The sequence below is a fragment of the Peromyscus eremicus genome, chromosome 10 (assembly GCF_949786415.1).
Source record: "Peromyscus eremicus chromosome 10, PerEre_H2_v1, whole genome shotgun sequence".
Classification (NCBI taxonomy): Eukaryota; Metazoa; Chordata; class Mammalia; order Rodentia; family Cricetidae; genus Peromyscus; species Peromyscus eremicus.
In genome coordinates this window covers 25830454-25854813 of record NC_081426.1, presented here as the reverse complement: position 1 = coordinate 25854813, position 24360 = coordinate 25830454, and the positions used below count along the sequence as shown (strand labels likewise).

The 24360-nt window shown below is 54.1% G+C and overlaps 2 protein-coding genes across 5 annotated transcripts in view; both read left to right on the top strand.

Annotated features, from left to right (window-relative positions):
* The window catches only part of Tbc1d10a (TBC1 domain family member 10A), a 32020-nt gene extending 19587 nt beyond the window's left edge, over nucleotides 1-12433 (top strand). For all 3 annotated transcript variants that reach the window (XM_059275588.1, XM_059275589.1, XM_059275590.1), the window contains exons 2-9: nucleotides 33-132; nucleotides 4378-4485; nucleotides 8817-8923; nucleotides 9460-9574; nucleotides 9648-9713; nucleotides 10408-10597; nucleotides 10677-10831; nucleotides 11611-12433. In XM_059275588.1, the coding sequence (XP_059131571.1) occupies nucleotides 33-132; nucleotides 4378-4485; nucleotides 8817-8923; nucleotides 9460-9574; nucleotides 9648-9713; nucleotides 10408-10597; nucleotides 10677-10831; nucleotides 11611-12078 (1309 nt within the window). In that variant the 3' untranslated portion in view covers nucleotides 12079-12433. The remainder of the gene's footprint in view (nucleotides 1-32; nucleotides 133-4377; nucleotides 4486-8816; nucleotides 8924-9459; nucleotides 9575-9647; nucleotides 9714-10407; nucleotides 10598-10676; nucleotides 10832-11610) is intronic.
* A 2372-nt stretch (nucleotides 12434-14805) lies between these two features.
* On the top strand, nucleotides 14806-19012 carry Castor1 (cytosolic arginine sensor for mTORC1 subunit 1). Of its 2 annotated transcripts, none has more exons than XM_059275592.1 (9): nucleotides 14806-15045; nucleotides 15585-15655; nucleotides 16686-16873; nucleotides 16955-17087; nucleotides 17335-17458; nucleotides 17792-17905; nucleotides 18073-18124; nucleotides 18251-18345; nucleotides 18447-19012. In XM_059275592.1, exons 1-9 carry the CDS (start codon nucleotides 14933-14935, stop codon nucleotides 18505-18507), a joined length of 951 nt encoding a protein of 316 aa, XP_059131575.1. In that variant the 5' UTR covers nucleotides 14806-14932; the 3' UTR covers nucleotides 18508-19012. The 2 variants fall into 2 exon arrangements, with proteins under 2 accessions (XP_059131575.1, XP_059131574.1); XM_059275591.1 differs by having other exon boundaries at nucleotides 14808-15045; nucleotides 18073-18155.
* The last annotated feature ends 5348 nt before the right edge of the window (nucleotides 19013-24360 follow it).

Below are 24360 nucleotides of genomic sequence, written 5' to 3'. Positions count from 1 at the left end.
ACACATCTGATACCCTGCCCACTGATCCACAGGCTGGAGGAAGTTCCCCTGGAGGTGCTGAGGCAGAGGGAGTCCAAGTGGCTGGACATGCTCAACAACTGGGACAAATGGATGGCCAAGAAGCACAAAAAGGTAAGAGGCCTGCCTTTGGGCCTAGGGCTGAGAGTTAGCAGTCCAAGGAGGAGGAGGAGGAGTGAACTTCATCACTGCAGCAAAATAGGGGCTTCTCCAACTGCTAGGCTGTCGTAGGTGTCCTCCATTGGTCAGGTGGGGAGCAGAAGCTGGCTTTGGGACAAAGGACTTGGCATATGACTTCAGAGAAGAGATGCATAGAACTTTGTCCTGGAGTTAAACCTCAAAGCCATTCTGTAGCCAACAGCCCTCATGGGTAGTTTTGCTTTAGCCCTGCCCAAAGAAGGGCTTCTTGAAGAGCTTCCTAATATTAGTGCAGCTAACTTGTGGGAGCATTTTTAGGGTTCATGTCTCGACTGCAATAATCTACTAACACCCCGATGAAGTTAGTAGTAGTGGCACTCTTGCTTTTATCAGTGTCCTAAAAGCCAAGATTTGAAGCCAGGCAGCAAACTTTAGCATCTGCCCTATTGACTACCATAGTAAGGGCCTTCTTCACCGCCTAGACAAGTTGATGATTTTCCTCTTGTCTCCTGGCCAGGGTGAAAAGAAAGAAAAGTAGCCCTACAATTTACAAGTAGTTTTATAAAAATGAGAACACCCATTTCCTGTCTAGTTAGACTGTCCTTAGGTAGAGGCTTGCTCAACCTATGGGAATATCATACTCACCTACCTTTCTGAAGTGTGTGTGTGTGTGTGTGTGTGTGTGTGGTCAATGTCTTTGGCAGCCCTTTGCAGAGTTTAATCACTGCCTGGCCTCTCATGGCCACAGTCTATGCACAAATTTCCAATCTACAGAGTTAGCCCATTGCCCCTGTCATCAGCTGACACACTGGTCTGCTGGCCTAGGGCTGAAAGTCTGGAGTGAGTGTGGGCTCAGTCTCACACCCTGTCTTCATGTGTGAGCTATGTAATTTAGGAGAAGTCATCTTCCTCTTTTCAGACTCAGAGTCTAGTGGGAGTGATCAACCTTTTACAAGGATCCTTATAAGGTGGTAACAGGAAGTGCTTCACACACTGGGGGTGGGAGGGCTCACCCAGGCTGGGACTCTCTTGCTCTGTAGGGTTGGGAGTGGAATTCAGTGATAGAATATGTGCTTAGCATGTACAAGGAAAGAATCTTCCCCCTTCCTTCTCTCCCTCTCTCACCCTCCCTTTTCTCCCCCAACGGAGTGAGTACCTGTTTGCATGTGTGTGCATGCGTACGTACGTGTGTGTCAGTGTGTGCCTCTGTGTGTGTGTGTGTGTGTGTGTGTGTGTGTGTGTGTGTGTGTGTGTGTGCCTGTGTGTGTGTTTTGCTCTGTAAATCAGGCTGGTCTCTAACTTGCTGTAGTTCTTCTGCCTCCTAAGTGCTGGGATGTAGGCATGTGTCACCATAGCTGACAAACTCGGTATTTTTAGGACACTTGCTCTTGGCTTGTTCCCTGACTAACTTTGGGGTCCTCCCTATCTTTCCTGCAGGCAGGTATAAACCTGCACTGCAGCTAGCTCTCTGCCCTTTTTAGAGCACTCCGCATCCCTTCCTTTTCCCTTTGGCTTCCCTGGTACTGTGGGTAGAGGCCAAGGGCTGCCTTTGTCCAGTAGAGACCTTCAGAGACACGCTTTATCCCACCGTACAGAAGCCCAAACCAAGACTGTGGCCTCAGCTGTGGCCACACTGGGCTCTGCCTGGGTAACCCCTGCCTGGCTCTGGAAGCATGGATTCTTCCATTCAGGAAGTCATGACACAGGAAGTATAATAACCATTTTGGGAAGTGGGCTCAGACCCAACATTTCTCCTGGACTCATCCTTAGTCCTGCTAGGAGGATGCCTTCCTCCACCTCCCAGTTGTTCTTGGGACAGAAATGAGGGTCTGCAGGGAGTCAGGGCTCTGCCCTCCCAGAGTTCAGCAGGCAAGGGTGTGGCTTCACTTAGCTGTCATCAGTGACCTCCTTCAAGTTTGCCATAGCAACTGGTAATCTTTTGAGTATTCTGGCTGCGCTTCCTCCTGTTTTATCCTAACTCATTCTGTCCGTCCTCCCTAAGACAGGGTGATGACCATCTCCAACACCTTTGTGCTAAAGAGTAGGGATCTGGAAAAGGTTGGATGTGCTCTTGACACTCCATTCCCTGCCCTGGCCCTGGTGTCTATGAGGGCATCACAGTAGGCTAACTGCTCTCCAGGACTGTCCTGCAGCAGGCATGTGTGATGGGCTAAGAGAAGGTTGTCTCATGCTGACCTTGCCCAAGTGTGGGAGCTTGAAGGACCTGTGGCTCTGCACTGTCCTACGTCCCACTGCCAAAGCCTGCCTAAAGTGGCTTCCTTATGGTGACCCTTGTCCCACAGCAACGGGAAATTGTCCCCAGTGTCTGGTGCAGTTCTCTTCCGCTCCCTTCTCTCCCAGTTTTCAAGCTGTCAGAAGCTACTCTTCCTTACTGACTGTATTCTACAGCCTAGTGTCTGTCTCCTTCCTGGTCCTTAACGTGCTCTGAACTCTGGAAACTTCCTCTTGCTTATGCTGGTCATCAGGAAGGCCAGGTCCTTTGTGCTCCTCTTCTGAGGCTTCAAATGGGACTATCTGAGGGGCTTTCCAGGTGAGGAGAAGTTAGGCAGCAGCTGAGTCTCTTGGCTTTTCTGTGTCAAGTGTCTTTCTGGGATGATGGTGCAGAGAAAGCCCCGCACTAAGCACGTTTCCCCCTCTAATGGAAGTTCTTCAAGCTTACACAGTCATATGTAGCATCATTCAGATCTTTTTATTTTTCTTAAGAAAATTTTTTCATTCATTTTACACACCAATCAAAGATCCCCCTCTTCCCACTCCCCAGCCTCCCCCCAACCCAACCCTCACAAGAAGGCAAGGCCTCCCATGGGGAGGCACATCCAGTAGAGACAAGTCCAAGCCCTCCCCCCTGCCTCAAGCCTGCACGAGGTGTCCCATCATTCAACTCTTAAAGCAGGTGAGAAGTGGCACAGCCAAGGACAGGGTGGGATTCAAACCCACAGCAGTTGTTCTCATGCCACAACTACTTGCCCCCTTGATCTCAGGCCAGGCTGCTTAGTGCAGGGGTGAAGGAGGGTCACTGTCTCCCAGCAGCATCCTCTCTGCCATCATCCCACAAACTCAGGCCCTCTGCCTTTGCACTCACCCACCTGCCAGGTCAGGCAGCTGCTCTGACAACTACTTTTGGGGATCATGCCCTGGAGGAGCCTACTTCCTTTCACCTATCGGTTTCTGAGGGACTGGTGGGGTAGGAAGTACTCAGGGCTGGGTCTCTCTAGCCCGTGTGGCACAGTGTAGAGGTGGTAGGGTTTCTGATTCTGTGATAATAAGAGTTTTCCCTATTCTGAGGAAAAATGTTCTGTTCTTTATTTGTTTTCAAATTTTCATAAAAGTATATATTGTACATTGAGCATATTCCTACCTGTGTCCCTTTCCTCTCTCCTTCCCTTCAATATCCTTTGTTCCCCTAAACAGTTTTGTGTCTTCTTAAAAGACATTATAGTTCGTTGGCCATGGTAGCACATGCCATTCCTCTGTGGATCTCTGTGAGTTCAAGGCCAGCTTGGTCTACACAGCAAGTTCCTGGCTAGCCTCCCTCAGCCTCCCTCTGAGACTCAAGGTGTGTGAATGACAGTGAGGACATGACGCTCCAAGGTGTGGTTAAGGAAGTTGTTACTGTAGACACGGGAGACAGCCAGAGGCATCTGGAAGAGTCCAGAGCAGGGAGAGAAAGTGGTGGACTGAGCATGGCCAACAGACTGAGCCAGGCAATATGGGGGGGGGGGGCACGGAGGGGAGACAGGGACAAGAGAGAAGACCAGGAACCAAGAGCAGAGGACTGAAATGGCAGGGTTATACAGGAAAGAGAAGCTGTGGGAAGGGAAGAGAAGTCCTTGGACTGGAGAAGTTTAAGGTAGGGGGCGTGGTGTGAAGAGGGGTTTCAGGGAGTTTGGTGTCTACAGGGGATCCCAGAACCAATCTCCTATGGTTCCTAATAGTTGGCTATAGTTCTGGGGTCCAGAATTCTGTGGCTGACCTCAGGAGTGCCTGTGTTGTCATTAGAGAATGTGCACTTTGCCATTACCTGGGAGCAGCATGTCTGATTGCAGTCCCATCCCCACCACGGGCTCTCCATTACAGGTAGGAAAGCCCCCAGTTCTTCCCTTTCTGCTCTTGTGTGTGTGCTCACAGAAGGCCCACCAATCCTTGGCGGAGGAACTGCTAGGGTGGATGCATGGGCATAGCTGTCCTTTTGACTTTCAGATTCGTCTTCGGTGCCAGAAGGGCATCCCACCTTCTCTTCGGGGACGAGCTTGGCAGTACCTGTCAGGAGGCAAGGTGAAACTTCAGCAGAACCCTGGAAAATTCGATGTGAGTTTTCTTTCCTTCACCTCCCTGTCATGTCTCTGGATTGGGCATGTCCCCTGGCTGTGGATCCCCCATGTGCTGTCCTAGACTTCAGTAAAAGACAATTGGCAGGACCTCTACTCACAAGCCTCACTGCTCAAGACCCAGATTGGCCCAGTCAGTGAACCACATCTCCTGGAGGCTGGTGTTCATCTAAGGCTCTACCCTTAGCAGGCCTCAGTGGAATGGACTTCATTACAGTTCTGCCACCCTATTCCAGCCCTTTCTCTCAGCAGTTACTCAGGTTTGCTTTGATGGTTGAGCTCAGTGCATTCCTTCACAGCCCTTGGCCATCAGGAAGTGACCCTCAGACCACATCCCCTCCTGATACCTTTAACATGTGCCGTAGTCTTGAGGGGCTTGCGTGGTAGGACCACAAGAGCCTTCACATTTCTTGGCCCCATCCTCTACTCTGTTTCCTGTCTCTGAGCCTAGTTAGACATGGTCCACTAGGTAGTCTTCAGGGATACTTGGGGGTCAGAAGCCAGTCAATTGGTGGTCAGAGATGGTGCCTTCTGTAGTCATGCCCCACCGTCCTACTCCCACCTACCTCCCCAGGGCTGACATGGCATAATACTCTTCCATTCGTTGAACTGAACTACAAAGCCTATTCCCCCAGAGAATACCATGGTAGAAGTTTGTTGCTTGAGTTTTCCTGCCTGGCCCACAGTCAGGACAAATCTCTCTCACCTGCCAGTCCCACAGCCACTCAGACCCGACCAAGTAAACACAGAGACTTATATTGGTTACAAACTGTATGGCCGTGGCAGGCTTCTTGCTAACTGTTCTTACAGCTTAAATTAATCCATTTCTATAAGTCTGTACCTTGCCACATGGCTCGTGGCTTACCGGTATCTTCCCATGCTGTTTGTCATCGTGGCGGCTGGCAGTGTCTCTCTGACTCAGCCTTCCACTTCCCAGCTTTATTCTCCTCCTTGCCCCGCCTATACTTCCTGCCTAGCCAACGGCCAATCAGTGTTTTATTGATTAATCAACAACACATTTGCCATACATCCCACAGCAGAAGTTGGCTTCCCTGGAGTCAACCCAGCTTACCTCTAGACTTGGCTCCAGGCATCAGGGCTTTCCCCAGGCCATTGGAACTATGATAGGCAGTGAGACAGAGCTGTCAGCCACCAACTCTTTGTTGATATCCTTCATACTTCAGTAAATAACTTCTCTCTAGCCAGACCTGTTCTCTGTGAAGAGTGGTCAGGGACAGAGCAGGGCAGCCTGGAGTTTTCACTGTTGGCCTGGAAAGGACTCGAGCTATTGGCAGCACTTGGCCCTGAGAGACAGAGAGCCTGGTGGGGTGGCAGCACTTGGCTAGAGGCAGCTGTGAATCAGGGTGATTGGATGCATATTCCCACACAGCACCCAGACCAGGTCCCACAAGAGCAACTTAACTCTCTAATCTTCCTTCTAGTAGCTCTATCTCCTATATTCCAGTGGGCTCCATCCTGGTCAGAGTTGGCGGTTCTGGGATAGGTGCTCCACCCAGAATCCATAGGGCCCAGACATGAAATCGAAGGCTGTGAGTAGCTAGCCTCCTGGGTGCATTGTCTAGAAGGAATGTGTCCACAGTGCAGTGAGACACAGATCTTTGGGTTTTGTTTTGTTTTAGTTGTTTTTTGTTTGTTTGTTTTTCAAGACAAGGTTTCTCTGTGTAGTCCCGACTGTCCTCACTCAGTAGACCAGGCTGGCCTCAAACTCAAGAGATCTGTTTACCTTTGCCTTCTAAGTGCTGGGATTAAAGGCATGCACCACTGCCTAGCGGAAGCACAGAACTTTGTATTTGTGTGTCTAGAATAGTGTCCAGAGAGGAACTGGCCACCCCTGATATGGCTGGTAGGTTGCTTATATAAGGAGGCAGATTTGCCAAGAAAGGCCTTCTTGGACCCCTGAAGATGGATGGTGGGTCATCACGGCAGTACCAGGGGCCCCAGTGTTTTCAAGCACACCTGGAAGGACTTACCTATGGATGGCCTTGAGGAAGTAGACAAGGGTGGGGTGTTCTCTTCTGCTCTGAGTGCCTGAGCCACAGGGAAGCACAGGGCCGACCTGTGGTGTCAGTGCTCTTCTCTGTTCTTGTGCTTGGGGGCCTTTTGCCCACAGTACAGGATCTGGTGGCTCCATTTGCTCCAGCACTTGCTCTTTCTTGCCTCTTCCTTGGCAGAATCTTCCTGCTCTTTTTTGTTGTTGTTGTTTTGTTTTCTCTGACTTCATCTCCTGAAGCACCTCCTGCACCACTTAGGTTCACAGAGGCTGCAGGCCCAATGATTATAGCACATCTGTCTGCTGGCAGCTACACCGGCCTGTGGTATTTAGCATCCTTTCTCCCTGAAGACCCTGCAGCTACCCTTTTCCTTCCTTAGCAGTCCACATGGGATTATGTACCTTGGGCTGCTGAGGTACCAGATCCTACATCCGAGAAGCTGACTTTTGGGGTTCTCAGGAACCACCAGAAGAATTGAGTGAAATTGAGGGTCCTTGGGATTCCAGGGGGTGACACCCACTCCTTCCCCTGAAAAATCCCAGCCCCTTCTTCAGCCCTGCAACCTTTAACACTCCGTGAGTCTCTCCTCACTGTTTGATTTCTAGTCTAGTTTCTGACACACTAGAGACAGGAAACAGAGCAGAGGATGGGGCCAAGAAATGTGAAGGCTCTTGTGGTCCTACCACACAAGCCCCTCAGGACTACAGCACATGTTAAAGGTATCAGGAGGGGATGTGGTCTGAGGGTCACTTCCTGATGGCCAAGGGCTGTGAAGGAATGCACTGAGCTCAACCATCAAAGCAAACCTGAGTAACTGCTGAGAGAAAGGGCTGGAATAGGGTGGCAGAACTGTAATGAAGTCCATTCCACTGAGGCCTGCTAAGGGTAGAGCCTTAGATGAACACCAGCCTCCAGGAGATGTGGTTCACTGACTGGGCCACCCCTCCAGACTCTCTGTTCTTCAGGGCCAAGTGCTGCCAACAAACAGCTCGAGTCCTCTCCAGGCCAACAGTCTAAACTCCAGGCTGCCCTGCTCTGCCCCTGACCACTCTTCACAGAGAACAGGTCTGGCCAGAGAAGTGTGTCAGAGAACACACTACTTCTTTAGTATTCTAAATACCACTACCTCAGGATAGGAGAGAAAAGGGGCCTGTGTGAAGTCACTGTGAGCCAGGGCCAAAGCCCAGCCTGCACCCATCTGGTATGTTTGCCAAGGCCTCACTTCATAGGACTTTCCCAGGTGTAGTACTTGTTTGGTCTCCTTGCCCAGCCTTCTGGAGTTCCTTTGTATTTATTCTTTCTCTTCTGAAAATTGATGTATGGGTTTACATAGAGTAAGAAGGACAGACTTGAGCATAGAGCTCAGTGAGCCTGAGAAAACAGGCGCATGTTGTCAACAATCAGATCAAATGACTGTGCAACTTTTTTATTGTTAGAGCTTGGTGACTTTTCAAAAGTACACACACTCAGGGTTTGAAGAAGAAGTAAAACTGTTGAAACCTCAGTACCTAGACAAGCACTTATAGCTTGACGGATAGGGTGGCAGACCTGTAATGAAGTCCTGAACAGGTGATACCTGTAACATGGGATGCAGGCAGCAGAGAATCTGTGTTGGGTGGCTCTGACTCACACCGGCTTTCCTGCCCCAGCTCCATGATTTTCATACTCTAGGCCTTGTGCAACTTTCTTTTGACCCTTCAGTTCTCTCATCTGTGAACAGGGTGTTATGACAAGGTCTGTTTTGGGGTAGGAAGGAGCCAATGAGTCCCATGTGTGTTTCCCACTCAGCTCTGCATTTGGCTCTGAGCAGTGGTAACACCTGTAGCCATTGTTAAGAAGAAGCCTTCTATCTGAAGGACACGACATTATCCCTAGATAAACAGAGTCCTGACTCTGTGATTCCAGCCACAGCCAGGATAGATACTTGCTCATAAGAATCTTCTAAGAGCCCAGTGGTGGTGGCTAACGCCTTTGATCCCAGCACTCGAGAGGCAGAGACAGGTGGATCTCTGAGTTCAATACCAGCTTGGCCTATAGAGTGGGTTCTAGGACAGCCAGGGCTACACAGAGAAACCCTGTCTCAAAAACCAAAACCAAAACCAAACAAGTCTTCTGAGAGCTAGGATCCCTCTCAGGCTTCCCAGGGTTCTGCTGTTCTTGCCTCTGGGTTTTCTTGTCTGTCTTCAGGAAGGCCTGGTTCAGAGATTGGGTCCTCTAGTGCCTCATCTGATACCCAAAACAGTTATCTCCTACCAGGAGTGTCCCCCACTGCTTCTTGACATTATGTCCTTGCTTCCAGGAGCTGGACATGTCTCCTGGGGACCCCAAGTGGCTAGATGTGATTGAGCGTGACCTGCACCGGCAGTTCCCTTTCCATGAGATGTTTGTGTCCCGAGGAGGCCATGGGTAAGCATGCTAAGCATGTGGGCTGGGAGGTGGCTCTAGGCTGTGTCTTAGGCTGTTAGGGAAGGTACATTGACCTTGGGGGCATGTGCCCCAAACCCTGCTGTCAGCCTTTACCTTCTGTGGTGTGGTGTGCTTAACCCACTTGGGACTCTTTGGGCTGCTTGCATCATCTCTCTCTAGACTGTTAGACCTTCCTGGTTAGGCCTTCTTGATGTAGGGAGAGAGGCTGGTAGACCAAAACAGTAGGCAGGAGGGGGTGATGTACTAGGCAAGGGGACAGAGCTGCCTAGCAAGGGGGCCCTCTCTAGCCCCTCTTCAGTCTGTATCTATCTGCTATCCAGCCCTGGCCCAATCCCTGCTTTCTTTTTGGGCCCTGTCCTTGGGTCTCACAGGGGGAGACTGACCCATTGGTGACCTCAAGCACCATCCTTTCCAGGGAAGGGCAGGTTCCGAGGCAGGTCTGGTCCAGTGAGGTACAGGTGAAGTGGTGGGCAGTAGTCATACCTGCCATCCTATCCTGCTTGTCCTCTCCATAGCCAGCAGGACCTGTTCCGTGTGCTGAAGGCCTACACGCTGTACCGCCCCGAGGAGGGCTACTGCCAGGCCCAGGCACCCATTGCTGCTGTGCTGCTCATGCACATGCCCGCTGAGGTACCCAGGACCAGGGTGGGTGGGCAGGGGACCTGACCCCAGCCACAAGGGCTTACACCTCTCTCACCCACAGCAAGCCTTCTGGTGTCTGGTACAAGTCTGTGAGAAGTACCTGCCTGGCTACTATAGTGAGAAATTGGTGAGTACCTGCTGGCCTGGGACACTCTAGGCTGGATGCCTTCTGTGGCCACTCCAAGGCCTTCTCACTTCTCTCATAGCCACTCTAGGCTAAAGTCCCAAGACCTGTTAGAGGCCACTCAGGCACCAGCTTCATCAGTTACATCTTTCCATCTGTGCCTCTGACCTCTGATGTTCTCTGAGGCAGTGGGTCTCACTTGGCAGTATCAAAATTCCTCAGGGCTCCTGGTCCCTCCCTCCTTGACCTTGACCTAGGCTTAAGAGCTCATGCTTGAGCCAGGCAATGGTGGTGCCTTTAATCCCAGTGCTTGGGAGGCAGAGACAGGCGGATCTCTTTGAGTTCAAGGCCAGCCTAGTCTATAGAGTGAGTTCCAGGACAGCCATGGTTACAGAGAACCCTTCTTGAAGGTGGTGGGGGTGGGAGGAGCTTCTGCTTGAAGCTCCATTCTGTTCCTCCAGAATGCTTTTCCCTCAGCCTTCAGCCCATGCATGGCCCTCTCCTGGCCTTGACAGGCTGGAGCTCCGGTTCCTTCCTCGTCTGGGATACTCAGCCCCGTTGTTCCCTCCCCATTCTGCAGGTTTGTTCAGCTGTCTGTCAGTGCTCTAGGCTCTACTACCTGTGAATTAATGTTGACTTAGCGTTAGGAGCCCCTGTGGGCTGTACTCATGGCTCTGTGGCCTTGATGTTTCTTCAGGAGGCAATCCAGCTGGATGGCGAGATCCTCTTCTCACTGCTACAGAAGGTGTCCCCTGTGGCTCACAAGCACCTTAGCCGGCAGAAGATCGACCCCCTGCTGTACATGACAGAGTGGTTCATGTGTGCCTTTGCACGTACCCTGCCTTGGAGCTCCGTGCTGCGAGTCTGGGACATGTTCTTTTGTGAAGGTACCAGGCTATGCTGGATTGTGGGGGGTGCAAAAGAAGCCCACAAGCCTCCCTTGGACTCATCACCTGCCCCATACAGGAGTCAAGATCATCTTCCGTGTGGGGCTGGTACTGCTGAAGCACGCACTAGGCTCCCCTGAGAAGCTCAAAGCCTGCCAGGGCCAGTATGAAACCATCGAGCAGCTGCGGAGCCTCAGCCCCAAGATCATGCAGGAAGCCTTCTTGGTCCAAGAGGTGCGGCCCACACCTCCCACTTGCTATCGGAGGGAAGGGGAGCTGGCAATGGCTTTGGAGGAGGCCTTATATGCCCCTGCTCCCAGGGTTGGTCAGCTCGGGAGGTGGATGGACCTCATCCTTTTGCTAGGCGAGTGGAGCACTGAGGCCTAGCTTTGCAGTACTTTCCTTAGCTAATCTACTGTGGGAGTAGAGAAGAGCTGTGATCTACAGCTCTCTCATTTTTCTTTGTGTACATTTGTTTTTTGGGGGCTACAGATTAAGAGACATAGGCATGACAAGCTTCTGGGGGGGGGGGGAGGCCAGGCTGATGCTAGTGCATGTTGCAGGGGCAGACATACAAGGCCATTTTGTATGCCACTTCCAGCTTTGTCCCCATTTTATGTTTGAGGAAATAGAGGCTCATACAGGCAGAATTTCAAAGTGACTCCTCTTAGTAACCAGCTGAAAATTAGTGGAACTGGAATTGAAGCTTGGACAGCCAGGTTGCCCTGGTCAGTAGGGGGCAATACTGGCTGAGAGTGGGGTTACCCATTTCAGTCTGGCCCCTTCTGTCCAGGATGGAAGGTGAGTGGGCCTGTGAACTAACTGTAGGTAGCCTTTTCTTCTGAGACAGTGGGGTCACTCATGTTTGACACTCAAACCACAACCATATCCTTCCTGGGTTCAGCTTTTAGCAGACACAGTTAGGGGTTGCTGGTGGGCAGGAGAGCCTAGGATTGGAGGCAGAAGGGAAAGGGCATTCTTTCTGTGCTCACATAACCCTCATTGTCCCAAAGGTGATAGAGTTGCCTGTGACAGAGCGCCAGATTGAGCGGGAGCACCTCATCCAGCTGCGGCGCTGGCAAGAGACCCGTGGTGAGCTGGAGTGTCGCTCTCCGCCCAGGATGCATGGTGCCAAGGCCATCCTGGATGCAGAGCCTGGTCCCCGACCTGCCCTGCAACCTTCACCGTCCATCCGCCTACCCCCAGATACAACCCTCCTCAGCTCCAAAGCTAAGCCATCCAAGCAGATTCAGAAGGAGCAGAGGAGGACAAAGGCCAGTGGGCAGATGGAAAAGTCCCCAGGCCCCAATCAAGGCACAGTGGTGACTGCTTCAGGAGATGCCTGTCCTCCTCAGGATGTGCCCCCAAAGAACTCAGTCTCCCAGGACCCAGTCCCGCAGGACTCTGCTCCCCAGGACTTAGTCTACCACCGCTCACAGGAGAGCCTGACCTCCCAGGAGAGTGAGGACACTTACTTGTAACCCCGGGAGTTCAGGCCTCCAGGTGGGGTCTCCACACATCTTACACGGTTCAAAGACTGACAACACTCCAGGTCCTGTGTACCTGAAGGCCCATCTGCTTGGCCATTGGGCTGGGATAGAATCTGGCTGGCCTAGTACAGATTCTGCCTGAGCCTCCTTATTTATTTTCTCTTGAGTCAAGCTGGCCCAGCCAGCACAGGCAGAAGCTATGGCCGAATGAGTTGGGTCTCACTCAGCCCATCCTTCTGGGGTGTTCCCCAGGGTTAGGGTGCTGACATGCGGGGAAGCGGTGGGGTACTCTTTGTGTAAAATAGAAACATGGTTTTGTACGAAAATAAACAGGCTTGTATAGAGAGCTGGTGTGCAGCTAGGGATCCAGAAGGGATATCACCCTTCATCCTGGGCCCCTAACCCAGCAGGAACCCCTCTGAAACATACCTTCGATACAGGAGGCACCAAGTCGAGAGCCAGCTGCTCTTCTAGGCTCTATTCTCTCTGAACCCATCTCTGATGCCATGTCCATCTTCTGACATAGATGAGTCACTCCAGAGCTGAAGCCCACCACTGGGCAGAGCAGGAAATAATCCCCAAAGTCCCTGCTTTTCTTTTTTGCCTTTTCGAGATAGGGTTTCTCTGTGTAGCCCTGGCTGTCTTGGAACTTACTTTGTAGACCAGGATGACCTTGAATTCAACAGAGATCTGCCTGAGTGCTGGGATTAAAGAGGTGTGCCTGGCCTGGTACCTGACTTTTTATTGGGGGGTTGGGAGTGAATCCCTGAACAGGTAGCTTAGAGCTCTTCCTCGTCCAAGGCCAGGCCTCGATGCCACTTCAGATCCCAGTTAACTTCTAAGCACTTCCTGCTGTATCAGGGGCTGCCACCAGCGTGAGGCACTGTAGATATCTGACACAGGCTTCCACCAGAGGCAGACAGGTAAGGGGAGAAGTTGGCCTCCTTGATACAATGCTACTTTCCATTTGCTGACACGGTCCACTTGTTAGGCTGGGCTGGGCCTGACAGAAAAGGAGTTCTATGCCCTCTCCCTCCAAGAGCCACATTTGTACCCCAAGCCCCTCACCCAAGTGAGCAGACTGCCATGGAGGGGCAGGCAGGTGCTCAGTGACCACCTGATAACTGGTAATAGCAAGAACAGGGTGTCCCTGAGAGAGGGCCCCCCTTCTGCTGAGGAAGCAGCTTTTCTAGTCAAACAATAGTGGCTGTTCCTGGCCTGAGACCAAGCTGGGCCAGACCATAAGAGGGAACAGGGAGGGAGAAACAGATGCTCGCTGGGAGCTTTCAGACACAGCCTGGGCCTAGAACATGTTGTCCTGGCACAGCTGGGGATACCGAGGCTAGAAAAGTGAATGGTCACCAGAGGCTCTGGACAGCTCACTCACTCTCTGCCTCCTGCCTCTCACCCCTATGGTTTCCCACTCTCCACACCTGCCATGGTGAGATGGACTCAGCCTTTGGGAAGCACTCCCCCCTCCCCCCAGTTCTCCAGAGGACAAGCCAGGATGTGGTGGCTGCACAGTGTTCCATGAGAATCATCTGGAGTTAGAAAAGCCAGGAACAGGGCTGAGCCCAGCTTTCGTCTGCTTGTGCTACAGGGTCCAGAGCATGAGGTCCTGTATGGGCCTGCTAGGTCCTGATCACACCTGAGGCCAACTTTAACCTACCTTGTTCAAAGCCTCCAAGCTGAGGCTTGAGTGCCTGGGCCAAATAAGGGCCCCTTGGAGCATGCTGTGTCCTGCCATGGAACCAACCTGTGCTTGTTCATTCCTGCTAAGCCTTGGGGTCTTCTTAAACCTTCAGATGTTTGATCATACCTGGGGTGTCTGCCAGTGCTTGGGGCCTTCTTGGATCTGAAGCAAATCTAGATGTGCTCAGACCAGTTGAGTTCAGCTAATGGTGACAAGCTTTAAGGAGACTTCTACAAGGCTCAAGTCTCTGGCCTGAATACCCAGGAAGCCTCAAATGCAAGGGCCTGTCCTCTCAATGTCTGAGCCCTGGGCGTTCCCAGCTCAGGTACTTCCAGGTTGTTTCCCTGGAAGAACCTCAAGCTTCCAAGCCCACAGTATGTTCCTCAGATTGGTGATAGGGCTTTTTCTGTGCCTCCCCTTAGAGGGGTGCATTCTACTCTGGAAGTCGGGTGATTAAAAAACTGGGACATGCAGGCCAGGTTTCAGTTGGTCAAAACGATGGCAAGGTAGGGGATGAAGTATTATCAATACCAACCCAGGGCAGCCCTTGCTTAGTACTCTTTAGTCCCCTATCAGCCTGCTTAGCTCTGCAATCCCTGCCTCCAGCAATAAAAGGAAGGACAGCTGTACCGCTCGCGAGTCTCCGGCCTCCACGCTCCAGAGATTTGTGGACAGCATTCCGGCCCCAGCCGAACTCCGGCAAGTCTTGAAGCCCTCCCGAGTCTCAAGGGCCTCAAACCATAAAGCCCACGTGCAGGCCCGGAGGATAGACAGGACCCCGAGCTTCCGGCACGTTCCCAAACCCAACACGGCTGGCGGCCAGCGGAAAGGGCGTAGCCGGGGCGTGGCCTGGACGCCACCGAGGGGTAGGAGCAGGCTGTGATCGCCAGACTGGGGCTAGAGGAATGGACAGCAGGCCAAGGCGGGGTTCGAGGGCAGCCCGCAGGGCCGGGAAGGCCGGGCTCGGGAGGAGGCGTGGCCACCTCGTAGCGGCTGAGGGGCGTGGCCGCCGACGAGTGGGTCGCTGGCTGGGCGGGCCCGCGGCGTAGCGGGGCGGTGTGGAGCCCCTCACCGCCGCTTCTTTAAACCGGGCGCCGCCCCGCCTCCTGCCTGGGTCTAGCTGGCGGCGGGGCCGTGGCCGCGCGAACTGCGATGGAACTTCACATCCTAGAGCACCGGGTGCGGGTACTGAGCCTCGCCCGCTCGGGCCTCTGGCTCTACACCCACCCACTCATCAAGCTGCTCTTCCTGCCCCATCGCAGCCGGTGCGCACCCGGGTTCAGGGGCGCAGGTCAGACGGGTGGGGGCTCCTCTGTCACCCTAGGTCAGGGGCGGAGGATTAGGGTCGCCGCGAGGGAGCGGGGACCGGGTGGGGACGCTGTCCGCTCTGGCCGCCATCCGGCCGGGGCCTACCCTTTCTGAGACGCCGCCTATCCGGCCTGGGGAGGTCTCCTCCCCGGGCTTGTCAAGGTGCAAACTGCCTGGGGTAGGCGGCAGTGTAATGGAGCATGCCTTCCTAGCCCTGCGTTAGCCCTTTCCCAAACGCCTCATGTAGAGTTTAAGAGTTGTCTAGGGGAACCCAAAGCCCGACACCTCTAGGATGTGGAAGGGAGGGGAGATCTGGAGTTGGAAAACAGCGGGAGATCAGAGAGGTGGGACCCAGACCACATTCCTCCGGGGAAGAAATTGAGGCCTGAGGGTGGGTCGGGAAGGCGTCCGGCGGGGGGTCCTTTAGTGCTGCTGGAATAAAGTTCACTTGTCCTGTCCAGCCTGAAAGTCTTCCCACCCCTTCCCTTCCCACTAGGTGCAAGTTCTTCAGCCTGACGGAGACCCCGGAAGATTACACACTCATGGTGGATGAGGAGGGCTTTAAAGGTGGGAACTGGCCCCTTGCTCACCTCTAAACCGTATTCTTACAAGGTGCAGGGAATCGAACTAGCTTCCCAAGAGCTTAGATCTCAAAGGCATGGGTCTGGGTTCGAATCCTCCACTCTTCGCTTAAGTACTGTTTTCTCTTATGTAAGATGTAGTCGTGGCAGTTTAACAGTATTTAATGAGAGTTTTCTAAACTTAAAGCCCACAAAGGGCTGGATATGAGTCCCAGGCCAGTTTTTAGGCCAGATTAAGGGGGTTTCTGTCGCTGTTTTAACCCCTGGTCATTATTTCTTCTTGGAGTTATCTCTCCAGTGAAAACCAGCTTCTCCTTTCCTGGCCTGGGAAGGCAAGGAGTCTGAGGGTTGGGGAAGGAATGCAGGAGCAGGCAGCAAGCCCAGAGCAGGGTCCTGGGGCCTCCTGGCTGTGCTTGGGCGAACAACAGCCACACTGGCCCTTGTCCCTGTTCAGCACTGGGACCAGGAGCAGACTTCTGGCTCCCATTTCTGCCTGCCTGGCCTGTCCTCTAAGGCCTAGAGTCTCAAGCCAGCCACCTGGAGCTTGGCCTAGCCTCCTTCCCAAAGGACTTTGTTTCCCCGTTCTGTAGGGAAATCTCTTGCCTACAAGTGAGCGCCTACCCATCAGTAGATCCCTCGGCGCCCTCTGGTGGTGTGATGAAGCCCATTCAGCCTCAGAAAAGTCCCGGGGAATATCCCATTTTGCAGATAGGAAACAGACTAAACAGGGCTTGGAATCCCAGCACTTAGGAGGCTTTGGCAAGAGGATCAGTTTGAGTTCAAGCCCAGCCTAGTCTACATTGTAAGACCGTGTCTCAAAGCAAACAAACAATGAAAAACCACTGGCCTCAAATCACACAGCAAAGTGCTAAGGCTGAGACTTGACCCTAATCCTGAGTTTGGGAACAACACCTGCATCCACACCGAGGCAGAATGGGAGACAACGCCTGACCTGCCTTGCTGGAACGAACTCACTAAGGTTCAGACTAACCGGGCATGTACCTCTCTGCCCACAGAGCTACCCCCATCCGAGTTCCTGCAAGTTGCCGAGGCCGCATGGCTGGTGATGAACGTATCATCCCACAGTGGTGCGGTGATGCAGGCTGCTGGAGTTACCAAGATTGCCCGGTCTGTCATTGCCCCACTGGCTGAGCACCACGTGTCTGTGTTGATGCTGTCCACGTACCAGACCGACTTCATCCTGGTGGGTTTGGGCAGGTGCTGCTGCAGAGCGTAAGCAGAGGTGCCTGGGGCTGCGTAATGTGTGTCGTTTGCCTCGACCCAGGTACGGGAGCAGGACCTATCTGTCGTGATCCACACACTGGCCCAGGAGTTCCAGATCTACCGTGAAGTAGGCGGGGAGCCCGTGCCTGTTGCCAAGGACGATTCCAGCAACGGCTTTCCCCGAGCCCAGCACGGTAAGGTCTGCCCGCCAACACCCAGATTTAGGTGGGACCTTTTCCCACAGGAGGGCTTGTCCTGTAAAGGGATGGGATGGATGGGATGGGTATTTCCCTCAGACCAACAAACACCATTTCTCAATGTGAGTTGGGATAGGTACACCCAGGCCCTTCCCTGCCCGGCCACCAGGGGTCGGCCCAACCACCAGGGGTCGCCCCAGCCCAAGATTGCTTTTTCACCTTGTGGCCCATGTATCCTGAGCAGGGCCCAGTCCCACGGTGCATCCCATTCAGAGCCCGCAGAACCGATTTTGTGTCCTCACGCTGGACCCTGAGACATTGCCAGCTATTGCCACCACCCTCATTGATGTCCTCTTCTACTCACACAGGTGGGCCATGCATGCACTCCATCCCTGGCCTCACTCTAGTGCTCCGTGCATGCTGACCTTTGTCTCATCCATTCCTTCTGTCACTCTGTATCCTCCTCAGTGTCGTAGGGTTCCTGACAGCCCATTAGCCCTCAGCCAGAGGTGTTGACAGAACCACTCTGCCCAAGGCCCTGGGTCTTTGGCAGTTAGGGCTCATCCCTCAGGAAATCAGGATTCTCTTACAAGGGCCTTTCCAGAACCATCCATTTTGGCTCCTCCTCTGTGTTCTGGTAGTCAGGAAATGGAGAGAGCCATGTGCCTGGCAGAGCCCTTGACCCTGTCATCCCTTTCCAGTGTCCCCAAGGAGGCAGCCTCAGGTGGTCCTGAGTCAAGCTCCATCCCATTCTTCGCTTTCTCCCTCATTGAGGGTTACATCTCCATTGTTATGGACGCAGAGACCCAGAAAAAGTATGTAACCCCTTCCCTGACCCCAAGAAGGCCATAGCCCCTCAGCCAGCCTCAGGAAAGGGGGAGGTAGGGTGCCAGGCTCTGTGGTGGGCAGGAGGACATGCCCCGGCGATCAGGGCAGATAGGGATGCATGGGTACCCTTCCCATCACCCACCTGCCTCCCCAGGTTCCCCAGTGACCTCTTGCTGACCAGTTCCTCTGGAGAGCTGTGGAGGATGGTACGCATCGGGGGACAGCCTCTGGGTTTTGGTGAGGACCACTCACCCCCCATATTGGGGGTCAGGGCAAGTCTATGGGTATCCACAGCATCTGTGCTGAGCTCCAACTGTGTCTCCAACCCTCAGATGAATGTGGGATTGTGGCCCAGATCGCGGGTCCCCTGGCGGCTGCTGACATCTCTGCTTATTATATCAGTACCTTCAACTTTGACCATGCCCTGGTGAGTGCCTGGGTGGGGCTGGAGGTTGGGGACAGGAAGAAATCCCAGCTGATTTAAGGAGTTGGGCATCCCTGGCATTTCATGCTGTGCCCTTACCCCAGGTTCCTGAAGATGAGATCAGCAGTGTCATTGATGTACTCCAGCGAAGGCAAGAAGGCCTGACTTCCAAAGGTCCCTAGGGAACACCAGGCTCCCAGCATTCCCTTACCACTGGGCTCTCAGAGACTTTTCTGAGCTCTTTCCCGAAGCTGCAGAATGAGCCCCTGATCCTGCCGAGGGACCTTGGTTCTGCTGTCTATATGTAAGGTGCATGGAGCTGGCACTCGTGGCCATGTGTGCACCCCTAGGCACGGTGGGCAGGTGCTGGCCCCAGATATCTGCCCACAGAAGACACCTTGGTGCTTGGGGCTTGAACCCCGAACCCATCACTTTCCACATGACCTCAGTATTTGCACAGTCCCTGCGTGAGGCTCGAGCCGTCCCCTATCACCTGGCTGGGTCCTGCTGCCCTGGGCTGGGCTCTGGTCTCCAGCTTGGCTTGCCTTTCTGGCCAGGTGAGCTCCGACAGTGCCTTCCCTTCCCGGGCTCCCGAGGAGAGGGTTTTTACATCTCACTTGTTTTTATGACTGTTAAAATAAATAAAAGACTTGCTGAGCTGGGCCCTCTGGTTCTGAGTGACAGCCAGTGTCTCTCCCACCTCCTTGGCTTTTCAGGCAGTATGTATGTGTGACAGATGAGTAGCTGAGGCCTCCGGCGCATTCGTGATAAGTCACATGCTTCCCGACCAAAGCTGTTCATCTCTAGTCTAGAGTCTGTTCATTCTTAGTTACTTACAGGATGACCTAGAGAGTTCTGGACACTGAGAGAAATTCCCCCATCCTCTTATCTAATAGTCCCCTGGCTGGACACTGGGAAACCTATCCAGGAGCTCCCAAAGCACCTTCCTCCCAGACCACTGCCTGCATTCCTATGGGCCTGGCCCCGATTCTTACGTCCCTCTTATGGAGAAATCACACAGTCTATGACACTCGGGATGGTGGTCAGGCCTTTTCCTGCTGAGGTGCAGGGCTAAGCAGACAGACCGGACCCTAGAGGCCACTTGGAGTCCTCTTTGCCCTCCGGTGCTATATGTCTGCGCACATCCGGGCCTGGGTTTTTCCATCATGGGGCCTCCTGCTCAGCAGGACCAGGACTCCACTGCAGCGGTCAGGGCCCCACACATGCCCTGGGAGGTTATCAGATGCCTTCAGCTCAGACCCACCCAGGCTCAGGAGGGGAAGAAGGGTGTGACTTCTGTGTACCCAGGTCAAAGTGACTCCCCAGAAAAGCCAGCACACAGGCTAAGCTTCTGGCCGTGTGCCCACCCGGCTCTGGGGACCCGAAGGCTGGGGCCTCAGGCTGCAGATCGATGAACCTAGAGCACAGCCCGGCATGGTGAGTGAGTGCTGAGAGGCTTGGCCAGTCCTCTTCTTCAGTCTCAGTTTCTCCATGCCCAGGAACCAGTTCCTTCTGGGACCTGGGAGGGAGCATTTCCGTGGAGTTGTCCGTGGTTGGGAGCGGGATGGAGAAGTCCTGTCTGCTGTAATGGGAGACTAGTGTAAGCTCAGGCTTGGAGCGGGGGCAGCCTGCACTAGAGGGGGGTCAGGACACTCAGGGCTGCCTCTCCTGTGCCCAGCTGGCCCTGTGCCACCTGGGGGGGGGGTCTGCCTGTGAGTCACTCTCAGGTTTGGGTACCTTTGTCATCCTGGCTCTCAAAAGCCTCAGGCCTTAACCAGGTCCACACCGGCCCCAGCTGCCTCTCAGGACTGCCCACTGTCTGATGCAGCCAGGGCCACGAACCTCGGCCCAGCAGGCTGATCAGGCTCACCAAGGCTGGGGCCTCAGGCTGCAGATTCAATGAGCCTAGATCTTGGTGGTAGGTACAGTATGTGGCTGTGTGCCCACTTCTATCCGTGTCCACACCTGACTTTGTCAGTGTGGAGGACCTTGGCTCTCAAGGCATTAGGATCCTTGGGGCCCCAGGGCTGGGGTTCTAGCCTCTAGCAGGTGCACTGAGTTCCAAGGGGCCTCAGACATTTGAGGGCACAGACACAGGGCTTAGAAGGTGCCTCAGGGAGGGCCTTCCACCCCAGCCTGGTACCCCAGGGAGGGGCTTCCACCCCAGCCTGGTACCCCAGGGAGGGGCTTCCACCCCAGCCTGGTACCCCAGGGAGGGGCTTCCACCCCAGCCTGGCGCCTTTCTGGAGGCTGATGTTCTAGGCTGGGCCTAGCAGTTTCCAGGTTGAGGTGGGGGCTGGGACCTAACCCTTTTGTTCTGTGTAGGCCTCCACGGTGGTCTCCCGAGACCACAATGGAAGTCAGTGTGTCAGCCTGGGCTGGCATTGGCAGGTCTGCCTGAGAGGCAAGAGAAAGTACACTTAGGTTCCATCATGCAGCTCAGGGCCCCGCTCTGGCTGAGGTGTGGGCCCAGACAAGTGGAGATGGGACAGGAGGAAACCTCAGCCAGGGCCCATTCCTGCCCTCAGATCTTGTCAATACACAGGAATCCATCTCAGGCTGTCCTCGAAGATAGGAATAGAAATTCAGGGTTCCCAGACCTCTGTCCCGAGGGCTGCCTGGTCCTGTATGTTCCAAGTTATATCACAGTTGGGTTTGTTTTTTTGTTTTGTTTTGTTTTTTGAAGATTATTTATTTTATGTGTATAAGTGTTTTGCCTGCACATGCATGCCTAGTGCCCACAGAGGTCGGAAGAGGGCATTGGAACCCCTGGAACTGGAGTTATGGATTGCTATGAGCCACCATGTGGCTGCTGAAACTGAACCCTGGTCCTCTGTAAGAGCAACAAGTGCTCTTAACCATTGAGCCATCTCTCCAGCCCTCACAGGTGGATTCCTGCTCCTCTGTAGGAGCAAGAAAAGAAAGCGTTTGCCACCTTGCTCTGCCAGGATCCTGCCCTGCAGGAAAGGCCCAGCAGGAGCAGGAGGTGAGCGTGTGTGCAGCTGGCCCTCCATGCCCAGAGGAGGCTGTGGCTCTCACTGACCTCAGTGCCCTCTCTGGGGGCAGGGCTGTTAAGGGGATATGCCTGGTGGTTCACACATGATCCCGTCTTTTTCTCCTCACTCTACGTAGGTGGAAATGAAGCACAGAGAGCCAAAGCGACTTGCTCAAGGCCACCTAGTTAGGGCTAACAAAACCAGAGTTCTCAAAGGGTCCGTGTGCCCACCAGGCCTGGAAAGTGTATATGTGTGTGTCTGAGACACACACACACACACACACACACACACACACAGACAGAGAGAGAGAGAGACAGAGAGAGAGAGATACAGAGAGACAGAGACAGAGACAGAGAGAGATACACACAGAGAGACAGAGAGAGACTTTAGCTGAGCCCTGAAGGATGGGAAGGTTTTGTAAGATCCCTTGTAATCCAAGCCGTCTGCGTTGGTGGCCGGCCGTCTGCTGGTGACAGCTGACAGCGGTTGTGTGGGCAGGCACGCGAGGTCTGGCCCTGGCTCCTCCCTGACCCTGGGCTGGACAGGGTGGAGAGATTGAGCAATGGCCCCTGTCTGTGTCACTTTCCCAAGAGGGTCATGGTGCTGGGGTTCTGAGCCATGAGTGTCCTGTCATAGTGGTGCCCAGAACTTCTTTCTAGGGGATTGACTGTGGCATCATGTGGATGCCGGTGCTGCCCGTGTGTGTGTGTGTGTGTGTGTGTGTGGAGTGAATACCCACCTATATGTATGTAGAAGGGACAGCGTGTCCTGGTGTGGTCATTACTCAATCCTTTTTGGTGGGCATGTGGATGTCTGTCTATATGTGTGTCTGTGCTGTGTGAATGTCCCCTGTGGGCTTGACTCTCTCTGCATATGTGGCCACACGCGTCTCTGAATGGGGGACATCTTTGGTGTTTACATGATCACGTGCCCTCTGTCCCATTGCGTCTCTCCGGGCCCCTGGATCCTCAAGGACAAGGTTGCCCCCTGCTCCCCTCCCGGTTTCAGCTCTTCTAGTGGCCTCCACTTCACCCCACTCCATTCCCTTGCCTGCTGCCCCCAAAGCAAGCGGGTACGGCTTTCTGCCTAGACCCCAAGATAGCACCCGCTCTCCAGCCCCTGCTCCTCCCGGGTCCCCCCATCAGCACGCAGCACCTCATGGGTGTTCTTGCTCCTGGCCTCTGCTAGCTTTAGTGACTCGATTTCCCTTTCCTGTCGCTGCACAGGTGAGTTGTCCCCATCACGTCCCTTGAAGAACACAGCCCTGCAGCTCTGTTCCTACTTAAGAAGACCCTGGTTTCCCACTCATGTAACCTTGGAGACCCTTGACTTTCCCGAGGTGGCTGTATGTTTGTCTCCCTCCCTCTGTCCTGCATCTTTCCTTCCCCCTCCGCCGTCCTTCTTTCCTCCCTCCCTTCCATACTGAAGACAGCACCAGGACTTCTCACATACTGAGTAACACTCCAAGCCCTTGCTGTGTTTTTAAGCCCTTCTTTAATTTTTTCTTAGTGTTTGTATGGTGTATGCATGCATGTACATGTGTGTATGTGGATGCAGGGGTGCATGTCTGTGGAAGCCAGAGGTCAAAGTCACGTATCTTCCTCTGTGGCCTGCCACCTCATTTTTGAGGTAGAGTCTCATTGGATCTGGGGCTCCATGTTCCTGCTAGACTGGCTGGGCAGTGAGCCTGTGGGACACACCTGTCCCTGACCCCCAGTGCCGGGGTTTCAGATGCCCGCCACCATGCCCGCTTTTACATGGTGCTGGGGATCCGAACTCAGGGCTTCATGTTAGCACAGCAAGCGCTTTACCCACGGCAGTCTCCTCAGTGCCCCAACTAAAACAACAGCTGTTCGTGTACGTGCACCACCTATGTGCAGGGTCTGCAGGTACCAGAAGAGGGCGTCAGATCCCCGAGCACTGGAGTTAGAGGTGGTGTGAGTCAACGCATGGGTGCTGGGAACTGAATTCGGGTCCTCTGCATGTGTCAGCGTGTCCTCTGCATGTGTCAGCGTGTCCTCTGCATGTGTCAGCGTGTCCTCTGCGTGTGTCAGCATGTCCTCTGCGTGTGTCAGCGTGTCTTCTGCGTGTGTCAGCGTGTCCTCAGCGTGTATCAGCGTGTCCTCGGCATGTGTCAGCGTGTCCTCTGCGTGTGTCAGCGTGTCCTCTACGTGTGTCAGCGTGTCCTCGGCGTGTGTCAGCGTGTCCTCTGCGTGTGTCAGCGTGTCCTCTCCGTGTGTCAGCGTGTCCTCGGCGTGTGTCAGCGTGTCCTCTGCGTGTGTCAGCATGTCCTCTGCATGTGTCAGCGTGTCCTCGGCGTGTGTCAGCGTGTCCTCGGCGTGTGTCAGCGTGTCCTCGGCGTGTGTCAGCGTGTCCTCTGCGTGTGTCAGCGTGTCCTCTGTGTGTGTCAGCATGTCCTCTGTGTGTGTCAGCGTGTCCTCTGCGTGTGTCAGCGTGTCCTCTGCGTGTGTCAGCGTGTCTTCGTCGTGTGTCAGCGTGTCCTCTGCATGTGTCAGCGTGTCCTCTGCATGTGTCAGTGTGTCCTCTGCATGTGTCAGCGTGTCCTCTGCATGTGTCAGCGTGTCCTCTGCGTGTGTCAGCATGTCCTCTGCGTGTGTCAGCGTGTCTTCTGCGTGTGTCAGCGTGTCCTCAGCGTGTATCAGCGTGTCCTCGGCATGTGTCAGCGTGTCCTCTGCGTGTGTCAGCGTGTCCTCTACGTGTGTCAGCGTGTCCTCGGCGTGTGTCAGCGTGTCCTCGGCGTGTGTCAGCGTGTCCTCTGCGTGTGTCAGCGTGTCCTCTACGTGTGTCAGCGTGTCCTCGGCGTGTGTCAGCGTGTCCTCTGCGTGTGTCAGCATGTCCTCTGCGTGTGTCAGCGTGTCCTCGGCGTGTGTCAGCGTGTCCTCGGCGTGTGTCAGCGTGTCCTCGGCGTGTGTCAGCGTGTCCTCGGCGTGTGTCAGCATGTCCTCTGTGTATGTCAGCGTGTCCTCTGCGTGTGTCAGCGTGTCCTCTGCGTGTGTCAGCG

Excerpts from the sequence above, each read along its gene's own strand:
- Castor1 (XM_059275591.1), top strand. The coding sequence starts at position 14,933 with ATGGAACTTCACATCCTAGAGCACCGGGTGCGGGTACTGAGCCTCGCC. Across the intron at positions 15,656-16,685 it reads GGATGAGGAGGGCTTTAAAG|AGCTACCCCCATCCGAGTTC; the intron begins GTGGGAACTGGC and ends CTCTGCCCACAG. Across the intron at positions 17,906-18,072 it reads GACGCAGAGACCCAGAAAAA|GTTCCCCAGTGACCTCTTGC; the intron begins GTATGTAACCCC and ends CTGCCTCCCCAG.